The sequence below is a fragment of the Borostomias antarcticus genome (assembly GCF_949987555.1).
Source record: "Borostomias antarcticus genome assembly, contig: scaffold_128, whole genome shotgun sequence".
In the NCBI taxonomy this organism is placed as follows: domain Eukaryota; kingdom Metazoa; phylum Chordata; class Actinopteri; order Stomiiformes; family Stomiidae; genus Borostomias; species Borostomias antarcticus.
The window spans coordinates 120,001-147,145 of NW_028175670.1; the positions used below are offsets into that span (position 1 = coordinate 120,001).

Genomic DNA, 27,145 nt, shown 5'->3' on the forward strand with positions numbered 1-27,145 from the left:
GTTAGGGTTAGGGTTAGGGATCCAACCACAGAGCTCTTAGTACCACATGCACAGCTGAATGCTGGTATACAGTATCGGAGTGAATGAGCTTAACTTTAGCATAACTTTTTATGCCCCTTAAGAACACAACGTAAATATGCACTGAATGCATTTTCATACATTTTCTTAAATTACAAAAAAGGAAGTTTTATTGCAACGGCTTCAACATTACTGAAACATTTGAACTTTGAACATTAAAGCACTTATAAAAATAAAATAACATCTATGAATCGGAATCTGTCCAAAGTCGTGACATCGCTCAGATGTATCCGATGATGTCATTGCATATGATGGGCTGTCGGCTGCCTGTCTTCATGAGGGCGCTGAACTGGTAAAAGTCTGTGTCCAGCTGGTGCAGGCCGGTGTGGGACTGGTGGAAGAAGGGCCTGCGTGGCTGGAAGCTCACTGGGCAGGACATGCGTTTGGGCGCCGCCTCCTCCCTGCTCACCCTGGCACAGTCCGCCGGCCTGGCCCTCATCTCCACGCTCTTGGACACCCCCGCCAGCCTCCTGCGCATGTTCACCAGGAGGTCCCTCGCCAGGCGCCGGCCCGCGTTGGGCCTGAGCTCCGCCGGCTCGGGACACTCGGGCAGGTCCATCCAGTTCTTGATGAGGTCGGCGAAGCTGTTGTCCCCCAGAACCAGGGGCTGGCGGTTCCTCCCGCGGCTCAGCAACGACGTGGTCCAGTCCTCCGGGTCGCCGCCGGCCTCGAACGCCGTCCAACGCTCCAGGCACGCGTCCGAGGTGGACTTGGGCCGCACCCGGCCGGACGGACCCCGGTTGGTGCGGAGGCAGGCGGACGAGGACACCCGGACATTCCTGGTCCTCCTCAGTACCACGCCCTCGTCCTGCCACGACGCCTCAGAGTAACCAGAGTCGAACTCCAGGCTCTTGTCGCTGCTGGGGGAGCCTAGACGCCGGCGACCCTCGTCCTCTTCCTCCTCCTCCTCCTCCTCCACAGGGCTGGCCAGGCAGCAGGCCGAGTCGTAGGTGCTCGCCTCGCTGGCCTCGGAGATGCGCAGGCGCGTGAGGCGCTCCCGCTGCTGTGCCCTCTGGTGGCAGAGGCGCGCCACGGCGAAGGAGGCGGGGCGGCCGGCGGGCTCGCTCAGCGGACGGCTCATCTGCTTCAGGTCCTGCAGCGACCGCACCATGTGATGCACCTGGTCCCGCAGGCTGTCCCCAGAGTCCCCCAGACACAGCTGCACAGGGACACAGAGACACATGGTTAGATACAGACACACAGCTGCACAGGGACACAGAGACACATGGTTACATACAGACACACAGAGACACATGGTTAGATACAGACACACAGCTGCACAGGGACACAGAGACACATGGTTAGATACAGACACACAGAGACACATGGTTAGATACAGACACACAGAGACACATGGTTAGATACAGACACACAGAGACACATGGTTAGATACAGACACAGAGACACATGGTTAGATACAGACACACAGAGACACATGGTTAGATACAGACACACAGCTGCACAGGGACACAGAGACACTTAGTTACATACAGACACACAGAGAGAGACACTTAGTTAAATACAGACACACAACTGCACAGGGACACAGAGACACTTAGTTACATACAGACACACAGCTACACAGGGACACACAGGGTCAGATACACACACACTACTCTCTCTTGTTGCAAGGTAGTCGCCGTTATATCCCTCCGTACGGACGGCCTCGCTAAGCGCCCCCTCTTCTGTGTCAGCCCGCTGACCGCCGGACCGGACGCAGCTCCCTGGCTCCGCCCAGGGGTCCCTAGCTCTGCTGCCCCGTGTCCCTGGCTCTGCTGCCCCGTGTCCCTGGCTCTGCTGCCCCGTGTCCCTGGCTCTGCTACCCCGTGTCCCTGGCTCTGCTACCCCGGGTCCCTGGCTCTGCTACCCCGTGTCCCTGGCTCCGCCCAGGGGTCCCTGGCTCTGCTGCCCCGTGTCCCTGGCTCTGCTACCCCGGGTCCCTGGCTCTGCTGCCCCGGTGTCCCTGGCTCTGCTGCCCCGGGGTCACTGGCTCTGCTGCCCCGGGGTGGATCGTTACCGGCTGAGATCACCTTCTGCAGCACCGGAGCATATATAGTCTACGACCAACCAGACATTCCTGCCGGACCTCAGAGCGGCTTCTACGCCAGAACGCGTCCGCGTGGGAACAGGATGTCCAGGGTTAGGGTTAGGGTTAGGAGGGACAGGGGGAGTCAAACCTAGCTAGACCGCGGGATGCTTGGGGAGCTCTGTGGTTTACATCATCCACGCTAAATCGCAGGATGCCTTAGGGATTGATCCATAGTACCCTGGTAGGATATGACATCAGCGTCACACAATAGGCGCAAGAACCCCCTTGAATGAATCACATCTGTGTCATGGTTGGATTTATCGGATATTTTCATTGCTAATACTGATTATGTGGCACGGCATGTGAGTATTGTTTGTTCAAAGCAAGAGAAATAATGGTTCAAATCCTACAATAAAAAGCCTGATCTTCATGTAACAATGTCCTCTGTTCAACTAATAAAGAACAGCAGTCTCTTGCTCTTGAGGCCTGTCATCTGACTGTTACACTTAGTTATGGTCCCCCTAATGCTGTTGGGTCATGCTTGGTAAGTCAAAGTCGATTTTATTTATAAAGCACATGTTCATACAAGCAAATGTAGCACACAGTGCTTTACAGAATAAGACAGTTAAGACAGACTCGAGACTGGAGCCGCCCCAGTCCCATGAGTGCTGCTCGCCATGGGCTGCTGTTATCACAGCTGGAGGGGAGCTCAGCCATTTGGCACCAGAGCCAGAGGAAAGCTCCTATTGGACAGGGACGATGTCTCTGAGGGACTTCACACCTAGTGGCTGCCGCTAACAAGTCCCCTGTCCTCCCAAGTCCACCCTGAAACAGACCCAGACCCTCAGAGCAGTGGACAGCTCAGACAGGGGGGAACAGACCCAGACCCTCAGAGCAGTGGACAGCTCAGACAGGCGGCTCGGTTATCTGGAGGAGATACTCAGCAGTCTCTCCCTAAGCATCGTTCTGTTTTCTATTACAAGCTTCAAGGCCAAGCATGGCCGTCATCTCTGACCCTCTCCAATGGCCATAATGGACTGAACAGAAATCAACCAACAGTTTGTTGTTGTTGAATTCCCACTTCCCAATAAGCTGGTAGTTCAGTCTGAAAAGATCCGTCATTGTGAAGATAACTGTAGATTGGGCCAACCAACAAGATGTACCATGCGGTATTTAATGCCACCAAATCCTACACAGTAGGAGCTCATTCATATAACCCTAACCCTAACCCTAACCCCTAACCCACTAACCCTAACCCTACTCCGCCACGACACAATCTGATTCTGTTGATGAACGCGTGGTCGCCGACCAATCACACGTCTCTGATTACAGTATGTCACTGCCCTGTAACTAATAGTCAACTATCGAATGATAAAATATAATACATTAACTGTGCCAACGTTTAAAATAAGCAGTTGAATAACATATTTAATAAACTTACCATGCTTGTACTGGACTGTCTGGATTCCAAATGAATTAGCTTAACGTTACCTGTAACACAGAAATATAGGCTATAAGCCTACACTGCTGTTCTGTTGTGATAATTTGACAACTGATAGGCAGGCTATATCTAAATAAGTCTTTCCATGATACTCACATTCATATATTGCACTCCTTAGCTTGAAAAGTAATTCCACAGTTGTTTAGAACTTTCCAATAGTTGCTGATCTCTGCTCCGACTATAGGCTGCGTCTGGCCAGTATGAGTGCGTCTGGTTCCAGTATGAGTGCGTCTGGTTCCAGTATGAGTGCATGTGCTGACTGACTGACCCACTGAAGGACCAGACAACTTTGTACTGCTCCTTTCCTCTCAGCCAACCAGCGTAGCGCACAAGAATCAGCCAATAGCAAAGCTGAAACACGATTCCTCAAGTACAGTAGGCTACAGCATCAAAACATTACCCAACCCCTCATATCAATCTAGGGTTAGGTTAGCTAACCCTAACCCTCTGAACAGCTACGAACTAGGACTATTCTTTTCTTATTCTCAGTTTAATTTGTCTGCAAATTTACCAGCCATTTATTGCAACTTGAATTTGGTCGACGAATTTGGTCAGCCAAAATTAAATAGGCTTGATTCTGTCCATGGATACTTTTTATTTTGTTTTCGTTGGTAGGTCTGCAAATATATATCTTCCATAATTGTTTATGAAACATGAACAATCATGTTGAATTGCCATAACACATATGCTACTGATAGGCTACACTATAGCATACCTATAGCCTATCTTGAGTTTTATCACAACCCGTCCAATTCCACAACTTAATGTTGTATATGCCGCCATCCTGTGGATATCTGGCACAGAGAACTCTTTGTCTCGCCTATCGCACCTGTAATGGGGCTGCTATAGCCTAACCCTAACCCTAACCCTAATGGGGCTGCTATAGCCTAACCCTAACCCTAACCCTAACCCTACACGCATAATAGCGCACCTGTAATGGGGCTGCTATAGCCTAACCCTAACCCTAACCCTACACGCATAATAGCGCACCTGTAATGGGGCTGCTATAGCCTACACGCATAATAGCGCACCTGTAATGGGGCTGCTATAGCGCATAATAGCGATAGTTGGCTATTGTTATGTTTGCGCAAATTCCTGCAATGGCTTTGTTTAATGGGAGGCTCTAGAATGCAAATACTGCCTTTCACATGGACAGGTAGGCTACTGTTCTTTTGAAAAATATCGTCCATTCCTGGACCAGTTCGTCATTTGTGTGAATAGCAGTAGAATAAACGCATTGTTCACAGTGCATTACCACTATCAATGGCACACCACGGTCGAACACTTCCCAAGTCTTATGGAGTTCACTATTTTCTATCAAAGCTCTAAATAACTCAACAATTTTCCTGGGAGGTAAATAAAGTAGCCGACCTATCTATCTATAAGATGGTCATCAGTGATTTTCAGCGGGCATGTGAGGGGGAGGAATCGACCCATGACTTTCTCAGAGAAGCACCATACAATAGCCCTGGGGTATCAATGAATCTTTATTTACATGAAACAATTGTTTATGCAGTTAGATTTTTACCAGAGAGTATTATGATTCGTTTCCATCTCATCACTGTAATATATTAAACTCTTCACGGGTCATGTGAACAAAACTGGATTAGAAATAGCCCTAATTCACATATGGACAAAGCAAGTCTCTAAAGAACTGGTGTAAACAAATATCAAGGCACAAACATACTGCAAAACACTTGGAATAAAACCAAAAGGAGAACAAATCATGTTGGAATCATATATATTAAATGTAATTAAAAAACATTCTTGCAGATATTATCTTCAAAGTGATACATTTGTTATATTTTCGGATAGACTTTCATTAAGGAATGTTGTGATTGTGAGGGATACAGACCTACAGATGGTAATATGGACTGTCATGCACAACAAATAGAACAGCTACCAGTATTGGCTTTGTGTAAACGTTAAGAAAAAAAGTCTCAATCCATGTTCGCTCTCCATGCCTACTTCCTTTAAAAATAGGCCTAAGTTTATGCAATTAAACGTTTCATAATATGCAACAACATCTGCTAGAGTAAGTGAATGCAATAATATAAAAGTGTTTTTTTCTATTTCCTAATACACTGAAACAACAAAGGGGGAGGCGAAAAAAATCAGAGATGAATTTCAGATTGGAGATCAGATTTAGGAGATCAATACAAAAACGTGAGCAGTATCCAATTAAATATCTATATTACAAAAAAACAACAACAACACAAGAACAGAGAAGGGAGAGGGTGTGTTGGATTTCTGCAAGGCTTCTTTTCCCTCTAGAACCGAGTCTCTGTTCTGTCCGTTCTAGTAGCAGGAAGGAATGGTAAGGACAGCCGTGGTGTGTCTTTCACCTCAGCAGCCAATCAGCTGCTTTGCCGCTCCTGGAGGGAGAGACACACGTGTTAGCTCTCTAGCCTCTCTGGGTTAGGGTTAGGGTTAGGGGTTAGGGGTTAGTCACAGGGGTTTGGGCAACACCTACAGACGAAGACAGACGTACAGTATGGTAGTGGGCCAGATGACATTTCAGATATTGATACATCAGGACATTGGTTTGATCATAGTGACTAAATTCAGGTGAGCAGCAATTTAGCATGTTGAGCTCAGTCCAGTCAGCATGTTCAATATATGATTATATGCAATATATGAATATATATATATATATATATATATATATATATATATAATAACACACACACACACACACATCTATCGCCCCCCTTTGTATCTAAGAGGAACTGCATTAGTCGCATAGTTAAAAATGTTATGGAATATGTGTAGGCTACTCACTGCTCCTTAATCCTTAATATAAAATGTATAATAATATAAAATTAATATATTTATTCTGTAAAATATAATGTTATGTGTTGACCTTTTATACTCACCATGGTACCTCCTCTGGCCCTGAGTCTAGAAGAGACCACAGTCCTTCAGGTTGTTCTTGATGATGACGTCGGTGACGGCGTCGAAGACGAACTGCACGTTCTTGGTGTCGGTGGCGCAGGTGAAGTGGGTGTAGATCTCCTTAGTGTCCTTCTTCTTGTTCAGGTCCTCGAACTTGGTCTGGATGTAACTGGCTGCCTCGTCGTACTTGTTGGCTCCTGGGAGGAGAGAGACGTGATGTTAGAGTCAAACCATCTGTGATGGAGAGAGACGTGATGTTAGAGTCAAACCATCTGTGATGGAGAGAGACGTGATGTTAGAGTCAAACCATCTGTGATGGAGAGAGACGTGATGTTAGAGTCAAACCATCTGTGATGGAGAGAGACGTGATGTTAGAGTCAAACCATCTGTGATGGAGAGAGACGTGATGTTAGAGTCAAACCATCTGTGATGGAGAGAGACGTGATGTTAGAGTCAAACCATCTGTGATGGAGAGAGACGTGATGTTAGAGTCAAACCATCTGTGATGGAGAGAGACGTGATGTTAGAGTCAAACCATCTGTGATGGAGAGAGACGTGATGTTAGAGTCAAACCATCTGTGAGGGTCGTCTCACTATCAGTGCCGGAGCTATGTCTACGCAGAGAGATGCACGGCTCTGTCCTGTCTGTCTACGCAGAGAGAGGCACGGCTCTGTCCTGTCTGTCTACGCAGAGAGATGCACGGCTCTGTCCTGTCTGGCCTCCTGGTCTGGGCTGGGCCTGTGGACTAGACTCACGGGTCAGGTTCTTAAACGCTTCGCTCCACTAGAGACTGAGGACTTTCATTTGGATGCTATTGCTTAAAGTGGGTGGAAACAATTAGAGAGTTAAAAAAAATGACATTGCAGAACCAATCAAAAGTATTTAGGGTGTAGCTTTGTTCAGCTTTGGACCAGTTCAAAGCAGTAGGTGTAGTCTTGTTACCGCCCATTCTCGCCGGCATTCTAGCAACTTCAACATAAAACCCCAGATGTTCGGAAGGAGGAGATCACAAATGTCTGGTATAAGACTACCTGTGGACCAACTCGAGGACTCCTGGTAGCCCACCTGAGTACTCTGGGAAGCAGATGGTCAGCGGGCTGTGGGTGATCTTCTCCTCAAACAGGTCCTTCTTGTTGAGGAACAGGATGATGGAGGTCTCGGTGAACCACTTGTTGTTGCAGATGGAGTCAAACAGCTTCATGCTCTCATGCATGCGGTTCTGAGAAGGATGGAGAGAAATGCAGTCAGTTGCAACAAGGACTTCCGCTAAAGGTGAGGTACAGATACCAGCCACCAGGGGGCAATACAACTCCACTTTTCAGATGATAGTGGGACCAATGTAACTAAAAGCAAACACCGTGAATGTCTGTGAGGCCAAGCTTTATCACTTCTCACTGCAGTAGCTACAGCAAAAACAGACAAACACATGCTGTGAAATTTGTGTGCGCGCATCTATGTGAGTTTCAACTGCAAAGGTCAAAAGTGGATGCTCTTGGCGGACAGGCTGTTCCTCCTCACCATCTCCTCATCCTCGGCCAGCACCAGGTCGTAAGCGCTCAGCGCCACGCAGAAGATGATGGCCGTCACGCCCTCGAAGCAGTGGATCCACTTCTTCCTCTCCGAACGCTGGCCGCCCACATCAAACATCCTGTGTTGGGGGGGCGATGGGGAGGGGGGTTGGGGGGCGGGGGCAGCGGCAGAGAAAGAGGTCAGGGAGAGAGAGAGTGGGTGAGGGGGAGGCGACGGTGATCGAGGAGGAAGAGAGAGGAGGGGGAGAGAGGCAGGAAGCGAGGGTGACATCCCACCCGCGGCCGCGCATTAAGATTTCACGAGGCTGCCGCAAGAGGAGAAGGAGGTGAAGAGAGGGAGAGGGCGCGCGCCATCCGAGATAAACAACCATGGCTGTGACGGAAGCAGAGAAGAGCGGAGTCGACAGGACGGCAACACACCGGGGGATGGCGGCGCGTGGGGGGGGGGCGGCGGCCTTCGCTGGCGAGCCGTCCGCACGCGCAGGCAGGCGAGGTGACACCGGCTGCTAGCGGAAGCGGACGCACCCCGGGTCGGTCGGCGCGGCCTTCCCCGGGAAACTCTGAAGCGAGGGTACCGTAGATCAGCCCACCTCTCTCCCCCAGGAGAAGCACAGAACCAGTCTCTAAAAAATGCTTCTCAGCCTCACAAACAAAGGGTCTTCACGTGCTTCGTGATCTCCCACACCTTTTGTTCCGTTCGGCACTCACTGCTCCGCTGTGCCGTTTTCTCTCGCTCTTTAGTTTCCATAGTTACAGAAAACTGAACAAAAGTAGTAGCCTATAAAGCCTTGCCCCCCTTCTCCCCCATTTCTCTCTCTTATCGACCGTTTGCCATGTATTATTCATGACAAACGTGGCTGCCTGCGACGGAAGGCAAATATCAGTCTGGGAAGTGAGTTTATCTGGAAGGGGATCAGACTGGAGTGGGATTCTGACGTCTCTCTCCCGGCCTGGGAGAAAGAGGATGACCACGCACGGTGGTAATAGCTTCAACTATTCAATTGTGAGTGCGTGACTTTCTTCTTGACATGGGAGCGCACTCACGCGTGGCGATAACCAAACCCAACACCATCATCTGTGCCTGCTGCATGTTCACGTCACGTAGATCAGAGAAGAGTTCAGAGGTCAAGCCAACAGTTAATAGAGTGATCAGGATTTTTCAAAAACAGACTTCAGTAAGCACGTGTTGCGCCACCACAGCAGAAGGACACACACACAACGTATGCACGCACACACACACACACACACACACACACACACACACACACACACACACACACACACACACACACACACACACACACAGCTCTGGGAGGCAGAGGCTAATGGAGGTGGAGTAGCACTTCCTGCTCAGTCAGAGGGTCCTCTCTCACCCAGAATGCACAGTCGGCGTCTGACATGCTCCGATTATAAAAGTAGGAGAGATTTGAAAGTACATTATAGACTTTCACTGAATGGATTCTGAATGCATGGCGCAGACTTCGACATGAACACACACACACACACACACACACACACACACACACGGCAGGTTCCCTCACTTGAAGTGCAGGTCCTTGAAAGTGAAGTGTGTCTCCACGATGCCTGTGGTCTTGACCCTGGTGCGTAGCACGTCCTGCTGCGTGGGGATGTAGTCTGCCTGGGCTATCCTCTCCAGGTCGTTCAGGTAGCTACGGAGGTCAGAGATGGGACTCAGATGAAGGAAGACACACACCCACACACACACTCGCACACATTCACTCGCTCATACTCGCACTCACACAGACACACACCCATAAACACACACATAAACACATTTATTTCTGTTGTACAGGGAGACACACGCCACTAACATACGCATGCTGTGGTTTTGGTTTTCACCCCATTAAGACTCTTCCCTGGGGGCCAGAATACTGAACATCTTACTGAAGGCTTTTAGTGGGCCAGTCCCAACAATGACTGCATGACCCACAGAGACCACACCGGCTGTATGAACTACAGAGAAACATCGCCCTGCAGGTCCCTACATAGCTCCTCTAAACCACTGAGGCGCCGGGACCCATTTCCTGCATGGCCTGCACTCAGAAGACACATTTCTATGGCAACATGTTTCTTTTTTTTCTTTTTTTTGCCAGAGTGTTTTACATACAGTCTTATTTTGGAAAAATAAATGGGTCACTCGAGCTTCTGTCTCCCGGACCGTCAATGGGAGCCAACAAGAGAGCAGCCCCCCCCTCCCCTGAGTTTAGATCAATGTGACTGATAATGCTATATCTAAGTGCCGACACAGCTTGATCCACACTGACAGACCAGGCACCCCCAGATCCGATTCACATTTGACAGTTTTGTCGAGGAAAGAAATGTAAACAGAGAGGAGCCATCGACGTCGTCCATCTCTCTGTCTCTGTGGCTCGATCTTTGTCCGCATCATCCGTCCCTCTGTCTTTATTTTTCCATCTGTCTCCCTCTCTGGTCAGACAGGCTGCATGGTCACACGGTGTCCACTCCAGCCTGCTCCACTTACATAAGCATTACATCATCGCTGCAGCTGAGGGCCTCGGTGGCCCAACCGAGCATGAACACAGCGGCGACCGAGAGAGAGAGACAGAGAAAGAGAGAGAGAGAGAGAGAGAGACAGAGAAAGAGAGAGAGAGAGAGACAGAGAAAGAGCTGGAGAGAGAGAGACGGAGAAAGAGAGAGAGAGAGACAGAGAAAGAGAGAGAGAGAGACAGAGAAAGAGAGAGAGAGAGAGAGAGAGAGAAAGAGAGAGAGAGACAGAGAAAGAGAGAGAGAGAGACAGAGAAAGAGAGAGAGACAGAGAAAGAGAGAGAGAGAGACAGAGAAAGAGAGAGAGACAGAGAAAGAGCTGGAGAGAGAGAGACAGAGAAAGAGAGAGAGAGACAGAGAAAGAGAGAGATAGAGACAGAGAAAGAGCTGGAGAGAGAGAGACAGAGAAAGAGAGAGAGAGAGAGAGACATGCATACCACATCCCTCCAGTAAAGACATACCTATTCATGCTATGCTTGAAGGCAGATGGACAAAACCTCGCATGGTGCAAGTCTGGGACTTAACCCAGATAGCAAGCCGATCTGGGCCATATATGGGTTAGGGTTAGGGTTAAGGGGTAAGTGCAGCATCTGGCCCATATATGGCCCAGATCGTTGGCATCCTGAGCCCGCCAGCTGGAGTGGCTACTCCATCATTGCTGGATAAACAGTCAACCTCTGCCAACCCCACAGGATCAAATCCGTTTGAAATGAATTGATCAGGTCGGACCTTTCCAGCGCAGCAGAGGACAGGGCGTGGTCCGTGCCGTCGATCCCGGTCATAGACAATAACGGGGTCAGACAGACAGAGGCCTTGAATGTCTGGTTAACTGCAAGCTTTCACTATCAGTGAGCCAAGGAGCAATGACGGCCCATTTGGCCTTAACTAACACTGGGGATCAATTCCATATGTGGCCGATCCCAGAGATTCCTGATTCCCCCACCTTCGCCTCCACCAGTAACCACCAGTAATACAGTCTGTGGTCCTCCACCAGTAACCACCAGTAATACAGTCTGTGGTCAGTCCTCCACCAGTAACCACCAGTAATACAGTCTGTGGTCAGTCCTCCACCAGTAACCACCAGTAATACAGTCTGTGGTCCTCCACCAGTAACCACCAGTAATACAGTCTGTGGTCCTCCACCAGTCAATCAGAGTAGTAATCTGTCATTAAACAGTCCTGATTACACCTGATCAGAGTAGTAATCTGTCATTAAACAGTCCTGATTACACCTGATCAGAGTAGTAATCTGTCATTAAACAGTCCTGATTACACCTGATCAGAGTAGTAATCTGTCATTAAACAGTCCTGATTACACCTGATCAGAGTAGTAATCTGTCATTAAACAGTCCTGATTACACCTGATCAGAGTAGTAATCTGTCATTAAACAGTCCTGATTACACCTGATCAGAGTAGTAATAGTAATAATCAGACCAGCCAACTGGGGGGTGTAACCAGGTCTCGCTGCTCTACAGTCAAACAAAAGAATCAATTTACTCTCTCCACGCCTTTACAATCTCATTAAAAAGGACCAAGGCGAGCTGTTAATCTGCATGCAAAAGGCAGTTAGCTCATTCTCTGCTTTTAAACAAAGAATAATTATGCTGGAGGAGGAGAAAAAGACATTTAACTGTTCATCTCCCAGACAACATTAACATTTATAGTGGTGAGACATGGAGGTGTGTGAAGGAGCAGATTGCAAATTGGGTGGCGTTGAAGGGAGGAGGGCGGTGGAGTCGAGGGAGACGGATGTTATTGAGAGTCACAGAGCTTACTATTTCATCAAGGTTATATTGAAAGTCACCCAGCCTGTGGGGGGACCGGTGGAGGACATGTCTCCAGCATGCCAGAGTTCTTAGAAACCACAGAGCATACCTGGGACCTCACCGAGGGGCCCCATTAAATCCCGCGTCCCTGACCTCGCGCTGCTAGCGTACTACTAAATGTTCTAATTCTATTTCTGTAGGCACTGCACACTAGCTTATACAGTCAAGCGGTAACGTCTCCACACCCCTTTCACCTTCTCCACGTTTTATTATGTTACACCCAAAAGTGAGCTGAGGTGCATTTTGTCTCCACTGATAGTGCTTTATATGTTTCTACAACTAAACTGGAGTCCACCTGTGGTAAATTCAATTGATTGGACATGATTGGGGATTGCCAACACCTGCTTATGTAAGGTCCCACAGTTGACAGTGCATGTCAGAGCAAACTCCAAGCCATGGGGTCAATGGAATTATCTGCAGAAACAGGATTACTACCACCACTATACATGACGGAACACACACACACACACACACACTCACTATGCGGCTGAGTCGTTGAGCTGGTACTCGCGTGAGCGCGTGAAGCAGCCCTGCACCCCGCTGTCGTCCCACAGTCGTCGCATGGCGCTGGACAGGTCCTCGGGGAGGACGCCCTGCTCCTCAGACGCTGCCGCCAGGGAGAAGAGCTGGCGCGCGTCGTCCTGCAGGGGGAGACAGGAAAGACACAGCAGGATTACTATGGCCCAAGACATGACCAGAGAGGTAGAGGTCCTCCATAGCTGGCTCTGCGTCTCCGATAGACAAACAGGAAGCTAAACATCGTTCTCAAAGCCACACGGAACAATGTGATGTATTGAAGCTAACGTCGGTCCAAGCTGTTGTTTTGAACTGTAAACTGTAAAAGAGTCGCTTCTCATCTTTCACTGCAGGGTCATCTCTTGAAGTATTACCACAATCCTCCATCTTAAGCACCTATTGTATTTTTAGTTTGCTATTATTGCACTTTGCCTTCAGTACTACATTATGCTGTTAGTCACTTCTTTTAGAAAGAGTTCTGGCAAGTAGTAGTACACTGGCTTTTCCTATGTTAAATGCAATTATTGTAAGTCGCTATGGATAAAATCGTCAGCGAAATGACTAATGTAATGTAATGACTAATGTAATGTAAACCCCTGACTGATGGGATTGGAATTGGGATTAGACACCTCAAACACAAACCCATGGAGAGGAGCCTGGGCCATGTCACATATCAGAGGTGACAATGATTGGCTGGCCCGAGCGAGCTGGAATTTATCACAGTTGGACAGTGTCCCATGGTCAAGCGTTCAGCGGTTAAGTATTCATATATTTTGTTGTTTTATCACCCGCTGTAAGCGGAGGCTAAACCAGCTCTGCTGGGCCAATGGGATGATTGATGGCTGAGTGTGTGGACGAGGTGTCTCGCTGCTTGGCTAAATCTGATCAATAATGCAAGCTGGTAATAAAGTCTAGCAGTTGCAGCAGAGAGATGTCCCCGGGGGTCTCTCTTCCTATCTCTACAGTATCTCTCCCTCCCTCTCCTTCTCTCTCTTCCTCTGTCTATCTCTCCCTCTCATCCTCTCTATCTCTCCATCCCTCTCCCTCTATCAACAGTATCTCTCCCTGCCTCTCCTTTTCTCTCCCTCTCTCTTTCTCTCTCTACCTCAATCAATCAATCAATCAATCAAAGCTTTATTTGTATAGCGCATTTCATACCCAGAGGCAACACAATGCGCTTTACAGAGAACAAGGGAGGTGGGCAGACATCCCACCCCTACATATTCCAGAGGGAAGCAAAAAAACAGTAATCACCCGGGGGCCAGATAAGTGAGCTGTAAAAATTCTTCCCTGACCCCTCTCAACGAGGCGATCGAGCAAGCTCCTGGAGTATATACCTCTCTTGATCTCTCTCTCTTCCTCTCTCTATCTCTCCTTCACTCTCTCTTACTCTCTCTCTCTCACTCCCTCTCTCTCTGCCCCTCTCTTACTCTCTCTCTCTATTCCTCAGCCTCTCCCTCTCTCTGCCCTCTCTCTCTCTCTCTCTCTCTCTCTCTATGTCACCTGTACTGTAAATAGAATGGAGTGTCAGTGGGATGACAGGGTGGCGGTCTGGTCTTGCTCTTGGCCCAGGCCAACGGTAGAATGATGACATAGACACACAAACACACGCACGCGACCACACACACACACACACACACACACACACACACACACACAAACACATGCTCTCCAGTGACACTGACATACAGTACTCAGAGTGCAGAGCAGTTCTGACCCGTCGCATAAAACCCAAAGCGAGGGCGACTTAGCACACATCAGTGACTTAGCACACATCAGCGACTTAGCACACATCAGCGACTTAGCACACATCAGTGACTTAGCACACATCAGTGACTTAGCACACATCAGCGACTTAGCACACATCAGTGACTTAGCACACATCAGTGACTTAGCACACATCAGTGACTTAGCACACATCAGTGACTTAGCACACATCAGTGACCTAGCACACATCAGTGACTTAGCACACATCAGTGACTTAGCACACATCAGTGACTTAGCACACATCAGTGACTTAGCACACATCAGTGACTTAGCACACATCAGTGACCTAGCACACATCAGTGACCTAGCACACATCAGTGACCTAGCACACATCAGTGACTTAGCACACATCAGTGACTTAGCACACATCAGTGACTTAGCACACATCAGTGACTTAGCACACATCAGTGACTTAGCACACATCAGTGACTCATCCAGTAAAACGACCACGCACGCACGCATCACCTCAGGACACAGAGCCTGTTCTCCTCTCCTCTGCATCCTCCCTGGGCGCTGCGTTTATGATGACTCACTCCGCCCATTCTGGTGTGTGTTTGTGAGTGTGTGTGTGCGTGTGTGTGTGCGTGTGTGTGTGTGTGTGTGTTTGTATGTAGGGCTGTTGTGTAACATGTAGGGATGCTAAAGATACTAAAGGCACTGTCAGAAGCAGCCAGGTAGCTGACAGCATCCGTCAGAAGAGGAATGATCATCGCTAGGTTTCCTAGAGAGGAGCAGAGACAAGACCAGTGTCTTCACACACACACACACACACACACACACACACATACACACACACACACACACACACACCTCTGAGACTGATGGCTCCAACACAGTTTTTGTGTGTTGGCTGTAAGCCGACACACCAAGGAGAGGGAATCCTTTTTGTCCGTGCTTCTTGCGTCTGTCTTGCGTCGTGTTGTTGACCTGCAATTCCATTGCTGCTACCACAAGAGGCAGTAGTCCCAGAACATCTAAACCAAAAGACTCCACTGACAACTACATGCGTAGTTTCTCTCCCTATCTGCGTGTGTGTACGGGGTGTGCCGGGGGGGGGGGGGGCGCATTGGGAGTAATAACAATGTCGGGGAAGACCCTGTGCAAGACCCCACGGTACGCTACTGCATTATAGACAGACAGTCCTCATTACAATAGGAGTAGGACACTTCAAATCCTATAGTAATTAATTTTTGTATGGGATGTGATGCACCAGTCACTCTACGCCTATGTGGTTTATTTTCAGTGATTAGACTGACTGTTGACTGGCACAGCTTTAGGTGGTGATGGAGAAATGAGCTTAATGTATTGATGCTTTTTTGTGCGTGACTTACAGTGCCAGCGCACCTAGTATAGCGTTCGTCCGGTCATCACTCTCTCCCTCCCTCCCCTCCGTTACTGCGGACAATGTTGGCCTGCATTTATCTGTTGGCACCACAAGAGGCAGTAGTCCCAGGACACCAAAATCAAGAAGGATACCAAAATCAATCCACCAATCTACACTGCACAAGTAGAGTAGTGGTGAGAGCATTGGACTCCCACCCTGGAGACTGGGGTTGAAGACCCGGTGGGGATGACTTTATGGGACTATACCCCAAACCTCCACATGTTCATCCTTTCACTCCAACCTTTACCCCTTGCCTTATAGATCAGATCCTGTCCCAACCCCAACCCATATTCTAACCCCAACCCACACTAGGGACTGGAAGAAGGACACCAAAACCTACCCGCCGATCTCCACTGCACAAGTAGAGTAATGGTGAGAGCATTGGACTCCCACCCAGGAGACCGGGGTTCCTGGTGGGGATGACTTTATGTTATCATCAGTGTAACTGCTTTAGCCACTGACTACATTAATGTTATGGAAGCTGCTGCTAGTTGTTGTGAGCCCATGAGCTAACTGGCTATCCCGCTCTTATTGTGCTGGATTAGCATTGGAAGCATTGGAACTGATGTGTCCAGGTGACAAGACCCATCTTTATTTATCAAACATTACCGTCCTACCAGTCCCGCACAGAAACAAGCCAGCCAACACACATAAGCCAGGCTGGACCTGGCCTGGTTGTTTTATTCTTTCATGTTTTTAGAGCGCAATCAACTTTTACCAACTTTTATAAACTTTTATGACATAACGTTATATTTGGGTGGAGAGAGCTGCTGGCCAGCAACAAATGACTAAATTCTAGTTTTTATTGTCTGGGCAGCCATTCCAGGTGTCTCTGTGAATCTAGTCTAAACGCCGGACCCAAGAGAGATCTTTTGCTGATACTTTACATAAGCTACGCTAACTACGTTACTGCATGCTGCAGATCTCTCTATGGGCCTAGGACACTTCATGCAAAAATCTAGTGTTCAAATCCTGTCAATTCATCGATAGCGCCGGAATCCCTGCGATACCAATCAGGCGTTCCCACCCATAGATGTACCCCGCCCATCGAATCTGGGCTCTCTCATTTGCTGCTACCACCTGTCACTCTTTCAATTTTGACCTGTCGATACGCCCTCAGAATACCATCTTGAGCGGCGAAGTGGCCCAGACCCTATTATACAGGATGCGGAGTGCAGTGATTCAATGTAATATTTGAGTCTGGAGAGAGACTACTGTGAATCTGTCTGTGAGACAGTGAATTAATTTGAGGTGTTGCCTACGCTGCAGAAAACAGCAAAGGAAATGTGCTTGTGAAATGTGTCCTGCCAGCAGCTTTAAATAAGCCCCCATTCCAATAAAGATCCCCCAGCTAGCAAGCTCTCTCCATCAAGCTTCTCTGCATCCAGCTGACACACGCTGGCTGTCCTTAATAAGCCATGGCCACTCAGCAACTCCTTCCTCCTCTCTCTCTCGCGCTCTCTTCTCTCTCGCGCTCTCTTCTCTCTCGCGCTCTCTTTCCGTCTCTCTCTCTCTCTCTTCCCATATGAAAATAGAAAAAACATAAGCATTTGAATTGTCATAATAATTCTAAGTATGAACCAAGTAAAAAATATGTATTTTGATACGGGAAGTGCATTGCAAATTATGTTTGACATATATGTTTCATATAATGATTGTATATGTTTGTTTGATTTTTGGTTTGATCAAATTTTATTTATTATTATTATTATTATTATTATTAGTGTTGTTTTTTTTGTAGTGATCCCCAAGGGTAATTGTATTTTTGCTCCACTATCTCCACTATCTCCACTATCTCAACTATCGGTTGAGTCAAGCACAGGGTCTGCCAGCATGCCCAGCGCCCCTAGGGGGAGGTAGTTCTGTCACCCAGCCCCTAGGGGGAGGTAGTTCTGTCACCCAGCCCCTAGGGGGAGGTAGTTCTGTCACCCGGCCCCTAGGGGGAGGTAGTTCTGTCACCCAGCCCCTAGGGGGAGGTAGTTCTGTCACCCGGCCCCTAGGGGGAGGTAATTCTGTCACCCAGCCCCTAGGGGGAGGTAGTTCTGTCACCCAGCCCCTAGGGGGAGGTAGTTCTGTCACCCAGCCCCTAGGGGGAGGTAGTTCTGTCACCCAGCCCCTAGGGGGAGGTAGTTCTGTCACCCGGCCCCTAGGGGGAGGTAGTTCTGTCACCCAGCCCCTAGGGGGAGGTAGTTCTGTCACCCAGCCCCTAGGGGGAGGTAGTTCTGTCATCCAGCCCCTAGGGGGAGGTAATTCTGTCACCCAGCCCCTAGGGGGAGGTAGTTCTGTCACCCAGCCCCTAGGGGGAGGTAGTTCTGTTACCAGGTAGTTTAGTCACCACCAGCAAACTTTTGGTTACCAGTCTGATGCTCTTAACCACTGCGCCAAAACGCCATTAGCCCTACCCTGTGTCTCCCGAAACATATCTCTCTCTCTCTCTCTCTTTCTTTCTTTCTTTCTTTCTTTCTTTCTTTCTTTCTTTCTTTCTTTCTGAGAGAGAGAGAGAGAGTGTGAGAGAGAGAGAGAGTGTTATGTGTGTATGTGTGTGCAAATCTTACCGCACGGCCTGTGTCACTGTATTCGATCTTAAGGTTGGCCATGGCTTTGACTATGGCCATGATGGACTGGATAGTGTTGCTGTAGACCACAGCTCTGTACTGCTTACACTCGTCTTCTGAGTAGCCATCCTCGTGGATGATCCTGAGCACACACACACACACAGACACACACGCCCCCACACACACACACACACAAACACAGAGCAGAAACCACACATGAGGATCATCACACCCTAGAGCCATGTCACACAGCAGGGAACAGAGGCTGAGTGTGACGTGGCTCAAAAGGACTGTGGTTCTCTATGGGGAGCCGTGGTTCTCTATTGGGAACCACAGGCGAAGGTCATGTGGTACGGGTGTGTGCTATTGGTTACTGGCTAGCCAATAGCACATACGGCACAGCTATATCTTATGGCACGTCAAAGTTGCGCTCAATCTAAACCACATCAGCGGTTAATTAATCCATGAGCTCAGCTTAGCATGCAACAAATCACACACGTGCCCTATGCATGCTCCTGTAGAGTCAAGGTGGAAGATGGATACATAGATAGATAGATAGATAGATAGATAGATAGATAGATAGATAGATAGATAGATAGATACAGCATGTCCTATAGATAGATAGATAGATACTTTATTGATCCAAAGGATAAATTGTTGAAATGTCATGCAAAAGAGAGTGCAGTTTGTGTGTGTGTGTGTGTGTGTGTGTGTGTCTGTGTGTCTTCATCTGAATGCAGTAGGCGGCATGGAGAGAGAATGAGATGAGAGAACAGTAAAGATTCAGGCAGGACTGTTTTTTTTTTACTGGATTTAGGATAGTAGCCAACAGTTATTCACTCAGATCAAAAGGTCATTATGTTTGACACTGTTTGCTCCCTATTGTCTTGAATCCTACTATCTGGACAGTGTGGGTGTGTGTCTGCGTCCCAGGCATCGACTTCCCTTTAGGCCTGTGTTACTGTAATAACCTGGGCTTAGAGCGACCATCTGTGTTGGCTCCAAACTCATGAAAAATAGATTCATCGCCTGACTAGCCCCAAGGAATGTGAATAAGTAAGCCATTTAGGGCCCAGAGACACACTGTGTGTGTGAGTGAGTGAGTGAGTGAGTGAGTGAGTGAGTGAGTGAGAGAGAAGGAGAGAAGGAGAGAGAGTAATATTGTGTGAGAGAAAATTATTTTGGTAATTTTCAGTAGCTAAGGTCAGCTAATCTGGGAAAACCATGTCCAAAAGCCAAGGAGGAGCAAGGACAGTAGGTGTGTTTGCAGTGGCCATATTTCAAGCATGCCTGAATACTAGTAGTTCAGCTCCACCATGGTCCTGTAAACTACAGAGGAGTGGGGAGGGGAGTGGATGCAGAGATCCAGGTGTTTTTACTCACTTCATCTGCTTCACAATGGTGCTCTTCCCAGACTCCCCAGCACCTGGAGCAGAAACAGGAAACAGACAAGAATCAGAGGAACATCTATAATGTAAGCCACTATCATCTCAGAGTCTGTGTGTGTGTGGGTATGCATGATTTTGATTGTGTGTGTGTGTGTGTGTGTGTGTGTGTGTGTGTGTGTGTGTGTGTGTCAAGGTTATCATAGTTTTGTTTTTGTCATTAGTTTCTATTTTTATATCGTTTTAACGTTTTTGTTTTCAATTTCAGTTTAGTTTTAATTAGTTTTAAAGCAGGTTTAGTTTCGTTTTTATTTGTTTCATTTATTAGTTTTAGGTTTTTTTTCTTCTGTGCCAGCCTTGTTGCACAGGTGACTTCTGCGCAGTGGCACAGCTAAAAAAAATGGAGGATAGATTTCATATCCACCCAAAATATTAGGCTTATGTATAAAATTAAAAAGACTAAAACTAAAGACATTTTCATCTTTTTATAATTTTAGTTTATTTTAGTTAGTTTTGTAAACGCATAACAGTTTTAGTTAGTTGTCGTTTTTTTGTGTGTGGCTGTAAGACAGCGCACCTAGGATAGCAAATATCCATTTGCAGTCCCTCCCTGGCTTCCTCCCTAGCTGCCTCTGCCCCGTTGTTGACCTGCAGTTCTATGTTGCTACCACAAGAGGCAGTGGTCCCAGAACCTCCAGTTCTATGTTGCTACTACAAGAGCATTTACCCTTTTCAGCCACAGGAGGGCAGCAACAGGCTTAGAAAGACAGTGGTTCCTTGTTCAGTTTCAGCAATTCAATGAGTATTTAAGTTAGGCGATTTAGTTTATTATAGTAAAGACCTAATATGACGCGAGGGGGCAGAGTCTTGCCACCACGCCACTGTCCACGCCACGGACCCCACAACTCAGCCCTTAAGTGGGCTAGCGACACAGGGTCTTCACTGGTGGGGGCAGGTGGGTAGCCAAGAGAGGGGTCCACAGCCTCTGACCCAATATGACACGAGGGGGTGGAGTCTTGCCACCGCACCACTGTCCACGCCACAGACCCCACAACTCAGCCCCTGAGCGGGCTAGAGACCCACGGTTTTCACCAGTGGGTGTAGGGAGATTGTTCGGAAGTAACTGCACTACACCTAAACCGCTCTGACGCAAGGGGGCGGAGTCTCGCCACCACGCCACGGACCCCACGGCCAATGGGCCTAGGATATAGACAATTAACTACCGGTGGAATGGTGGTGGAGCATCCATCGGGGACCCGCTGAAAGGTCTGCTAGCCTTGTGTTATATTCCGCCAGAGGTCCGCCAACTCATCCATCAGTTATCCGCTGTAGGTCCGCTAGCCTTGTGTTATTTGGGTTTATCCCTTACCTTTGTCCAGAAACAGAAGTTGAACCAATTGCAGCAAAATAGCTAACGTTACAGGAATCATCAGTGTAACTAGGGTTGCCTTAGCCAATGACCGCCATTAATGTTATGGAAGCTGCTGCTAGTTGTTGTCTCGCTCTTATTGTGCAGGATTAGTATTGGAAGCATTGGAACTGATGTGTCCAGGCGACAAGACCTATCTTAATTTATCAGAAATCATTTCATGTCATTTCAATTCACAGTTATTTCAGTGGCATAATTAGCTTCCGTCCTACCAGTCCTGAACAGAAACAAGCCAGCCACGCACATAAGCCAGGACCTGCCCTGCTTGTAGTCTAGTTTCTATTTTTATTTCAGTTAACTAAAAATGTTCACAACTACTGTAGTTTTCGTTTTTTAGTTAGTTTTTGCTAACTATAATAACCTTGGTGTGTGTGTGTGTGTGTGCGTGTGTGCGCGTGTGTATGCATGATGCATGTGTGTGTGTGCATGTGCGTGTTTGTGAACAAAGCTAAACCCCTTGCCATCCTGTAAAAACATGAGTGACCACACGACAACCTCACACGACACAGACTGATCTCTCCATCCCCTCCTCCTCCTGGGGCCGCCAGGTTTGTTGTTGTTTCCCCTGATGCGGTGATGTTGGACAGAGATATGGGAAGTGTGGGGCTCAGCGCTCTGCGTTCAGCCCCTGGGCGCGCTCTCTTTCACTAGAGCAGGGGGGCAGCCTGGGAGGGTTAGGGTTAGAGGGATGTTCAGCACCACTAGACCTGCTGGTTAACACAAAGCTCTGCGGCGCCTTCGGTCTCTGCGCGACGGGTCATGTGTCCCAGTCAAAGATGTCCGCACAGGAGCGGCCAGCGTGGAGTAGATAAATCAACTTATTAGTAAAAACCCATAAAGTCATTTGGCGTGGACAATTGAGCCAATGTGCTTTAAGAGAGATCATGGGTCTCTTACCCACAGCTATTTCCTCATTTAATCTGATTTCCACAGCCCTTCTGTAAACTAACCTAACCCTAACCCTAACCCTAACCCTAACCCTAACCCTAACCCTAACCCTTCTGTAAACTAACCTAACCCTAACCCTTCTGTAAACTGATTACGTTCATACAAGCCCAAACAGCTCATACTGTTGTGTCTGAAGCTGAAGTCCTTAACACTGTCAGTGGTGTGATCCTTAGCCCCTGCCCCTGCCCCCTGGCCAGTGGTATGATCCTTAGCCCCTGCCCCTGCCCCCTGGCCAGTGGTATGATCCTTAGCCCCTGCCCCTGCCCCCTGGCCAGTGGTATGATCCTTAGCCCCTGCCCCTGCCCCCTGGCCAGTGGTATGATCCTTAGCCCCTGCCCCCTGGCCAGTGGTATGATACTTAGCCCCTGCCCCCTGGCCAGTGGTATGATCCTTAGCCCCTGCCCCTGCCCCCTGGCCAGTGGTATGATCCTTAGCCCCTGCCCCTGCCCCGTGGTATGATCCTTAGCCCCTGCCCCCTGGCCAGTGGTATGATCCTTAGCCCCTGCCCCCTGGCCAGTGGTATGATCCTTAGCCCCTGCCCCTGCCCCCTGGCCAGTGGTATGATCCTTAGCCCCTGCCCCTGCCCCCTGGCCAGTGGTATGATCCTTAGCCCCTGCCCCTGCCCCTGCCCCCTGGCCAGTGGTATGATCCTTAGCCCCTGCCCCTGCCCCTGCCCCCTGGCCAGTGGTATGATCCTTAGCCCCTGCCCCTGCCCCTGCCCCCTGGCCAGTGGTATGATCCTTAGCCCCTAACCCAGCCCCTTGTTTCTGTGGTGCCAGCTCTGTTCCGCCCTGCTCGGGCCCTCCCTCTGACATGGCCCCGTTACCAGGAGCCTGGCGGCCCCTCTGGGACCCTCTGCCCAGACCTGCACTATCACACTCACCCTCAGAGGAGAGAGAGAGAGAGAGAGAGAGAGACCTCTCTTCCTATAGTATCTGGTTTCTAACTGGCACTAACAGAGTTAATTTCAACGCAGCATCTAGTTCTAGCTGGTTAAAGGGGCACAGTCACGCTTGCTTCAGTTGATATTATTTGGATTAACTGCTTAACTCGTGTGTGTGGGCTTTTTAAAATCACAGTGTAGCCGTTTCCCTACACAGCAGACGGGATCAAACACGTTTGCTCTTTACCCTTAGTCTTTACCCTTAGTCTTTACCCTTAGTCTTTCCCCTTAGTCTTTACCCTTAGTCTTTCCCCTTAGTCTTTACCCTTAGTCTTTATCCTTAGTCTTTACCCTTAGTCTTTATCCTTAGTCTTTACCCTTAGTCTTTACCCTTAGTCTTTATCCTTAGTCTGTACCCTTAGTCTGTACCCTTAGTCTTTATCCTTAGTCTTTATCCTTAGTCTTTCCCCTTAGTCTTTCCCCTTAGTCTTTCCCCTTAGTCTTTACCCTTAGTCTTTCCCCTTAGTCTTTACCATTAGTCTTTACCCTTAGTCTTTACCCTTAGTCTTTACCATTAGTCTTTACCCTTAGTCTTTACCCTTAGTCTTTACCCTTAGTCTTTATCCTTAGTCTTTCCCCTTAGTCTTTCCCCTTAGTCTTTCCCCTTAGTCTTTACCCTTAGTCTTTACCCTTAGTCTTTATCCTTAGTCTTTATCCTTAGTCTTTATCCTTAGTCTTTACCCTTAGTCTGTACCCTTAGTCTTTACCCTTAGTCTTTATCCTTAGTCTTTATCCTTAGTCTTTATCCTTAGTCTTTACCCTTAGTCTTTACCCTTAGTCTTTACCCTTAGTCTTTATCCTTAGTCTTTACCCTTAGTCTTTCCCCTTAGTCTTTACCCTTAGTCTTTACCCTTAGTCTTTACCCTTAGTCTTTATCCTTAGTCTTTCCCCTTAGTCTTTACCCTTAGTCTTTATCCTTAGTCTTTATCCTTAGTCTTTACCCTTAGTCTTTACCCTTAGTCTTTACCCTTAGTCTTTATCCTTAGTCTTTACCCTTAGTCTTTATCCTTAGTCTTTACCCTTAGTCTTTATCCTTAGTCTTTCCCCTTAGTCTTTACCCTTAGTCTTTACCCTTAGTCTTTACCCTTAGTCTTTACCCTTAGTCTTTATCCTTAGTCTTTATCCTTAGTCTTTTCCGTAATTCTGCAATTCCGTCTTCCACAACACTGCATAGCTACACTGACAGTGATTTTAAAAAGGCCTACACACACAATTTAAGTGATTAATCCAAATCCTCAGTTGTTTGATCGACCTCAACAGGAGCAGAACACAGTCCCTCGTCAGCAACCCTGCATCAGGCCAGGCCTGTAGAGCTGCCTTCACTGGGGACAAGATGAAAAACACATTCAACTGAAAGTGACCTCTCCACGGATATCCTTTCTAGGTAGAAAAACAGAGACAGTGGCTCAATGGGGAAACTGTAAACAAACAATTTTCGTAGGTCACCTTCCTGACTAGAATGCATTCATTAATATGACCAAATCCCAAGGGATGAGCAGAACAGCGGAACACATTCTCTCCCTAGCATGGGGAGGCAAGCGGGGGGGGGGGGCAAGTATAAACCCCCTCTGTGACCCAGAGACGATTCCATTAGCTGTGCTTATTGCATAGAAATCAGATTTGATTGGTTCAGCTCCAGATTTCTCTGACACATGATCAAAAACTCTAGAGAATTGAAGGTGCTGCCCAGCACACTGGTAGCCTGGCTTCCCCACACCCAATTGGCAAAATGCGAAGGGTCGGGAGCTGCTGTGTTTATTTTCCAAGAGGCATTATCAACAGTCGCAGACCAAAGTGCCTCTTGACACAATTGAATAGACTTATAACCAATCAGCAATCAACGGGACCCCTTAACCATCAACGGGACCCCTTAACCATCAACGGGACCCCTGAACCATCAACGGGACCCCTGAACCATCAACGGGACCCCTGAACCATCAACGGGACCCCTTAACCATCAACGGGACCCCTGAACCATCAACGGGACCCCTTAACCATCAACGGGACCCCTGAACCATCAACGGGACCCCTTAACCATCAACGGGACCCCTTAACCATCAACCCCCTTAACCATCCAGGGGACCCCTGAACCATCCAGGGGACCCCTTAACCATCCAGGGGACCCCTTAACCATCCAGGGGACCCCTGAACCATCAACGGGACCCCTTAACCATCCAGGGGACCCCTTAACCATCAACGGGACCCCTTAACCATCAACGGGACCCCTTAACCATCAACCCCCTTAACCATCAACGGGACCCCTTAACCATCCAGGGGACCCCTTAACCATCAACGGGACCCCTTAACCATCCAGGGGACCCCTGAACCATCAACGGGACCCCTTAACCATCCAGGGGACCCCTTAACCATCCAGGGGACCCCTTAACCATCAACCCCCTTAACCATCCAGGGGACCCCTGAACCATCCAGGGGACCCCTTAACCATCAACCCCCTTAACCATCAACGGGACCCCTTAACCATCAACGGGACCCCTGAACCATCAACCCCCTTAACCATCAACGGGACCCCTGAACCATCAACCCCCTTAACCATCAACGGGACCCCTTAACCATCAACGGGACCCCTTAACCATCCAGGGGACCCCTTAACCATCAACGGGACCCCTGAACCATCAACCCCCTTAACCATCAACGGGACCCCTTAACCATCAACGGGACCCCTTAACCATCCAGGGGACCCCTGAACCATCAACGGGACCCCTTAACCATCCAGGGGACCCCTGAACCATCAAGGGGACCCCTGAACCATCAAGGGGACCCCTTTACCATCAACCCCCTTAACCATCAACGGGACCCCTTAACCATCCAGGGGACCCCTTAACCATCCAGGGGACCCCTTAACCATCAACCCCCTTAACCATCCAGGGGACCCCTTAACCATCCAGGGGACCCCTTAACCATCCAGGGGACCCCTTAACCATCAACGGGACCCCTTAACCATCCAGGGGACCCCTTAACCATCAACCCCCTTAACCATCAACGGGACCCCTTAACCATCAACGGGACCCCTGTAGAGAAAATGGAGTTTCAAGTACCTTGGTGTCCAGATCACCATGGAGCTTGGTTCTGTCATGGTGGTCAGTCTGGGACCACATGAGATGAATCAATTACAGCTGGTGGGGTCATTATCAGAGCTTGTAATAATAACCCTAACCCTAACCTTGTCTCACACAAGTGGAAGGAAAACTAAACTGAAAGCTCTGAGCACCTCACAAAGAACACACACACACACACACACAAACACACACACACACACACACACACACACACACACACACACACACACACACACACACACACACACACTCACATCCTTGTTCTATCCAAGACTGCTAATTGGTTGGCTTCAACTAAAATAGCAGTGATGCATTAGGACCAACACAGGTGTGGCAGGCATAGACAATGTCTCATCTTCATTCACAGAAAAGTGCCAGAACATGAGGGAATTGTAGGAATAAGAACAGACAGAATCAGGTTTACTTTGAATATGCATTAATTCCAGTCCCCACACTGTTGCACACTTCTAAGACTCCACACAGTCAAAGATTCACAATCTGTACTAGTATGTGGTGTGTATGATGTGTGTGTGCGTGTGTGTTGTGTTTATGGTGTGCCGTGTGTGTCTGCATGGAGCTTGGTCCTTTCAGATAGATAGATAGATAGATAGATAGATAGATAGATAGATAGATAGATAGATAGATAGATAGATAGATAGATAGATAGATAGATAGATAGATAGATAGATAGATAGATAGATAGATAGATAGATAGATAGATAGATAGATAGATAGATAGATAGATAGATAGATAG

The 27,145-nt window shown here is 48.3% G+C and overlaps 2 protein-coding genes across 2 annotated transcripts in view; both read right to left on the reverse strand.

Moving 5' to 3' along the window:
• Nucleotides 1-298: 298 nt before the first annotated feature.
• Nucleotides 299-3,803, reverse strand: inka1b (inka box actin regulator 1b; the record flags this gene model as incomplete). The annotated part of the gene is made up of 3 exons (XM_084463226.1): nucleotides 3,705-3,803; nucleotides 3,549-3,598; nucleotides 299-1,237 (listed from the first exon to the last, which is right to left on the reverse strand). The coding sequence occupies exons 2-3, from the start codon at nucleotides 3,549-3,551 to the stop codon at nucleotides 299-301; spliced, it is 942 nt and encodes a 313-aa protein (XP_084319352.1). The 5' UTR covers nucleotides 3,552-3,598; nucleotides 3,705-3,803.
• Nucleotides 3,804-5,852: 2,049 nt separating this feature from the next.
• The window catches only part of gnai2b (guanine nucleotide binding protein (G protein), alpha inhibiting activity polypeptide 2b), a 59,527-nt gene continuing 38,234 nt past the window's right edge, over nucleotides 5,853-27,145 (reverse strand). The window contains exons 2-9 of the mRNA XM_084463219.1: nucleotides 19,992-20,034; nucleotides 18,609-18,750; nucleotides 12,867-13,027; nucleotides 9,575-9,703; nucleotides 8,023-8,152; nucleotides 7,570-7,723; nucleotides 6,485-6,700; nucleotides 5,853-5,983 (exon numbers count right to left, since the gene is read on the reverse strand). Of these exons, the coding sequence (XP_084319345.1) occupies nucleotides 6,510-6,700; nucleotides 7,570-7,723; nucleotides 8,023-8,152; nucleotides 9,575-9,703; nucleotides 12,867-13,027; nucleotides 18,609-18,750; nucleotides 19,992-20,034 (950 nt within the window). The 3' untranslated portion in view covers nucleotides 5,853-5,983; nucleotides 6,485-6,509. The remainder of the gene's footprint in view (nucleotides 5,984-6,484; nucleotides 6,701-7,569; nucleotides 7,724-8,022; nucleotides 8,153-9,574; nucleotides 9,704-12,866; nucleotides 13,028-18,608; nucleotides 18,751-19,991; nucleotides 20,035-27,145) is intronic.